The 4,475-nt window shown below is 39.6% G+C and overlaps 1 protein-coding gene across 2 annotated transcripts in view; it reads right to left on the reverse strand.

Moving 5' to 3' along the window:
• fgf14 (fibroblast growth factor 14) overlaps positions 1–4,475 on the reverse strand; it is a 160,647-nt gene that overhangs the window by 41,854 nt on the left and 114,318 nt on the right. For both annotated transcript variants that reach the window (XM_014018804.1, XM_014018805.1), the window contains exons 2-3: positions 3,031–3,141; positions 975–1,078 (exon numbers count right to left, since the gene is read on the reverse strand). In XM_014018804.1, coding sequence (XP_013874258.1) covers positions 975–1,078; positions 3,031–3,141 — 215 coding nt within the window. The remainder of the gene's footprint in view (positions 1–974; positions 1,079–3,030; positions 3,142–4,475) is intronic.

Genomic DNA, 4,475 nt, shown 5'->3' on the forward strand with positions numbered 1-4,475 from the left:
ATGTGCAAATAATACAAAATAATAATAAAAATAATAAAACATTTTGAAGTCAGTTTTTTGAGTGTTTGTGTTTACAAAAAATGCGAACAACCAACAATTTGAAGAATAAACCCATGTGTGTTGCAATGTAGGCAATATTAGTGCTTATTGTTCAATTTGTTGAAAATATCCAGGCCAATCCTTTTATTCTGAATTTCATTTCATGCTCAAATTAAGTGATTAAGTGCTGGACAATTACAGTTCACTAAAAGAAGGAGCCCCTACAGTAATGAGTGAAGAATAACAAGGCCATGTTTGGTCTGTGCTTTGAAAATTAGAAATGTGAAGACAGCAGAGGGAAGGAGAGACAGCAATTCAAATGAATTTTCTTTGTCATAGAGAGGAACACTTCTCCCACCGTTCCTCCACCTGATTGATTTGTGTGACTGTTGTAAAACAAAGTAAAGGAGAAAAAAAAACATTTCTACTGGGTGAGGCCTCATAGTTCCCATGGCTGTGTGGCTTGCTAAAGCTAATTTTATTTTGAAAAGAGTCAAATATATAATGAACTGTAATCAAAAATGCTTAATGCAAATAACAAACAGCATAAAAGGTAATGCCCAATGAAGATATACTTTTATGTTAATGGAATACACACAAAACATTGCTTTAATATACTTTAGTTTCTGTGTTTCTGTGAGAAGTACCTCAGGCTGCACGCGCAATGCAGCAGTTAGCTGCTGCAACTTTAAGGTGCCATCTACAACAGGTAAGATACTGTTTGTATATTTTCCACAAATACCTTTTTCATTGACAATATTACTTTAATATGAAGCTATTATCCTTGCTGAAATTAAATTACTCTGTAATTGCAAATATGTTACTTTTTTAAATATACAGATTTTGAGAAAAGCACAAACTGTTTTTTACATTAGGCGAAGAAAGCAAGATCAGTCTTTAGAATAGAATAGAATAGAATAGAATAGATGACTTACCGATGTGTAGAGATGGCCCTCTCCGTTCATAGCGATGTATAGACCGGTCTTCACTGACTGAATGGCGACGACTCTGAGGCCCACAGGAATAAGGTTAAACAAAGCTGGGAAAGACAAAATRCAAACACAAAGTTTTGTATGACTTTTGTATATGTTTATTTAAAAAATCACAGCAAAGCCATTTATTGCAATTTCAGATTGCATTTATTTATTTATTCCTTCATTCATTCATTCATTCTGGTTTACTAATCATACCCACACATCTAAATTTGTTTGGCCCGGTTCTGGCCCACACAGTGCACTAACAATCTTATGCTATGTTCAGACCGAATGCGTCTTGAGCAACAAAAAAGCGCCCAAAGCTTCCAGTTGGACAAACTAGGTACAGATTGGGACACAGACTAAAGGCGTGTCTGAAGTGGGAAGGAGCGTTTTGGTTTTTTTCTCAGTCTGTCTTCGGCGGATGAAATAAAGATAAAATAGAGAAAATGGCGTTGCTTTATTTACTAAAGAGTAAGTGAACGTTGCGCACACCAGATGATTAATTCACCAGATGATTTAGAGGTGGTTTGTTTGGTTAGTTTCACCACTCCAGGAGCTGCGAGCTGACGGACTATTTTTTGCCCCAAGCCCAGTTTACACTGCGGTCAGTTTAACCYGCATCTGTGGTGATATCTCCAGCCAGAACACCAACTACAGAYGGTTGATTTCAACTAAAGAGCTCCTGTCCGTCTGTTTCGGTTTAGTGGGMAACATTCAGGAAACTGTCAYGTGGAAAAATGAGTCTCTCTGATTGGTTGTCAAGATGCGTCGAGCAGCGAAAGTTCCGATTTTTGAACTCAATCGTCGGTTGCTTTCAACGCACTGCATGCGTGGAAAATGCTCTGCTGCACCTTCCGCGTTCCTTGGACGCCACGCCAAATGGACCTGACACGTCACAAGACCCCTAGAGGTGCGTCCACCATAGACTTTGCATGTAAACTGACTGCTTCTGCAGCTCAAAACGCGTTTGGTGTGAATCCACTATTAACATTTGGTCCAGATACTGCAAAGAATGAAAACCTTTGGTGGTGCAGATGTGGTTTGCCAGAGGTGGTCCATGCATGGGTGAGTAACTGGGCCAGTTGCGGCATGCTGTCTTAAAAACAGTGCCGTCCTTGCCAGGCCTGGCCCACATCTGGTTGCCAAACCACTTGCCCTGCCAACAGTCAGCCAGCAGTGCTAGCCTGACACCACATCTGGCCCACACCTGTCTGCTAAGTGTGTAGTATCTCATTGCTCAGAAGTGAATGTCATTGGAGCAACCATGGCTGATTTATCAGCATACGTCTTGTTGTTGCATTGAACCTATTGTGTGTGGTTATGGTTGATGACTGCTGGGGTGAAAAAAAAAACAATAGGAATGGTCTGGCTTTGAAAGAGTTTTTGTGTCTCATAACAACATCWACTGATTTATTATCTGACCAGTATTGGAAGTTTGATCCTTCAAAAAGAKCTCAGATAAACCTACATGTATATGTATTGATTTTAAGTGATWTGTAATGGATCTGATTTGATTTTGACATTATTTGACATCTCTTTTTGTTTCAACAAGTTTCAACTGATCAGATGTGACATGTGCCAAATCTTGTTTTGCTGATGGCAGTGAAGTGATAAAATGTGGAGTGTCAGGCTAGCATTAGCACCAGGACCTCAAATCAAATTAACCACCTAGCCTGAAGCGCTAGTGGAGCTGTGCCAGAACAAGCTAATAATACCACTTTCCTCTGTGTTCGGCCTACTGTTTCCTGGTCCACTTTCTCTCTCTGTCAGGGAAAACAGGTATAATTCGATGGCTGCAGTTTAGCAAGACGTTTTATTCCCTTCAAGAGCTAAAATATGAGGGAATGTATCGGCCTAAGGGGTAGAGAAGTTCAATTTCTGCACTAGAAAGTTACATTTATAAAAGGCAGACATCAAACGGCTCCAAATCTACCAAGCGTTTGTGCTCCAGGAGGTTCTAAATAATTACACCTTTAAAATGTTTGATCCTGAAGGCCAAAATGGAGATACTCACAGGAATTACTGCTGTCATCCTTGGTGCCATCAAGAGAGCCATCGGGGTTCATTTGCAAGTAGTATCCCTGCCTGCAATATAACCTGGTCACTATACCCTTGAGCTGGGGATCTGCAGGAGAGAGAAATTAAACAGTTAGAATTTCTGCAGAAAAAAAACAATTATTTCTAAACACATTAATTGTTCGCTTCCAATACAATAAGATCTTGCTTGTTTTATTTATTTATTTTTTGACAACAAAATGACAAAAATAATTATAATAAAATGCCATATAGCTCTGTGATTTTTTTAGGCAAATCCCAGAGACATCTTTTTTTTTGCACATAAGCCCCACACTGCTCAGAGATAGCCCATCCAATTACAGGCATCAGAATTAATATGTGGCTGTCTGACTCCTATAATGAACCCAACAGCCCCCTCTTTGGGCTTTTAGAGCGCAGGATGCAAGAGCATCTGCAGCTTCCAGCTGATCCGACAGGGGAATTATCCACGTGTTTACRGTAAACAAATGTCTTCTGAGGTTAGACTGCACCAAGCCGCTGCAGCTCATTGTGTTCTGTTTAAATTTGTTGCCATTTTAAATGAGTTGTAACAATAGGTGGAAACATGACAATAAAAGTATAAAATGGTTTCAGGACTAAAGCAGCTTCAGATAAAACTAAATGAGAATGCTTCCTTATTTGTGCATCCCTGCACGTCTATACAGCCATCACACACATGTCCCTGGGGATGTAAAGAAACAAACATCAACTGCTTTGCTTCTAAACCATATTCCCTGAAAGCAACTGTGTGTGTGGGGGTGGCAGAGGGAAGAAGGAGAGCAAAGTCACAGACTAGGTCTCAAGAGGTCTCTTGCTGAGGGCAGTGTCAAGTTTTTCTGTTACTTTGCAGGTCATGACATTCTCTTTTGAAACTGTAATGTTAGGTGATGGCAAAAAGCATCCCTGAGATGTGAGACAGGAGGCGTTACATCTGAGCAATCCTGCTTTAGCATTCAGCCGTACCATTGAGCTCTGGTGAAAAGGTGGCTAAAGCAAAGCACGGCTGAATGCCACCATAAGGCATGAGACGGGCTGACAGGGCAGTTTTTACAACAAGCTCAGTCAAAACTCTTGCAGACTTTCAGCCCAAAACACATCACCATGCAGACACATACTTTTACCTGCTTTTGTCTATCTTATCTTACAACTAGRATCATTTTATAGCATCAACCCAAGTGTTCACTCTTACCGATAATGTTAGACTTCACATGTAAAAATGATGCCTCAAGATTCCACAGGTTAAAATATCCCCCTGCCTTATAGGGATAAAGAAACTCATTAAGTTCAATCATATGATTCTAAAAATGTGGAAAACACATTAAATTGTGGAACTGTAGGAATAAAGTTGAATTTAGCCTAAAATGTAGAATGTGATTATTATTATTATTATTATTATTATTATTA

Source organism: Austrofundulus limnaeus, unplaced genomic scaffold (assembly GCF_001266775.1).
Source record: "Austrofundulus limnaeus strain Quisiro unplaced genomic scaffold, Austrofundulus_limnaeus-1.0 Scaffold202, whole genome shotgun sequence".
Classification (NCBI taxonomy): domain Eukaryota; kingdom Metazoa; phylum Chordata; class Actinopteri; order Cyprinodontiformes; family Rivulidae; genus Austrofundulus; species Austrofundulus limnaeus.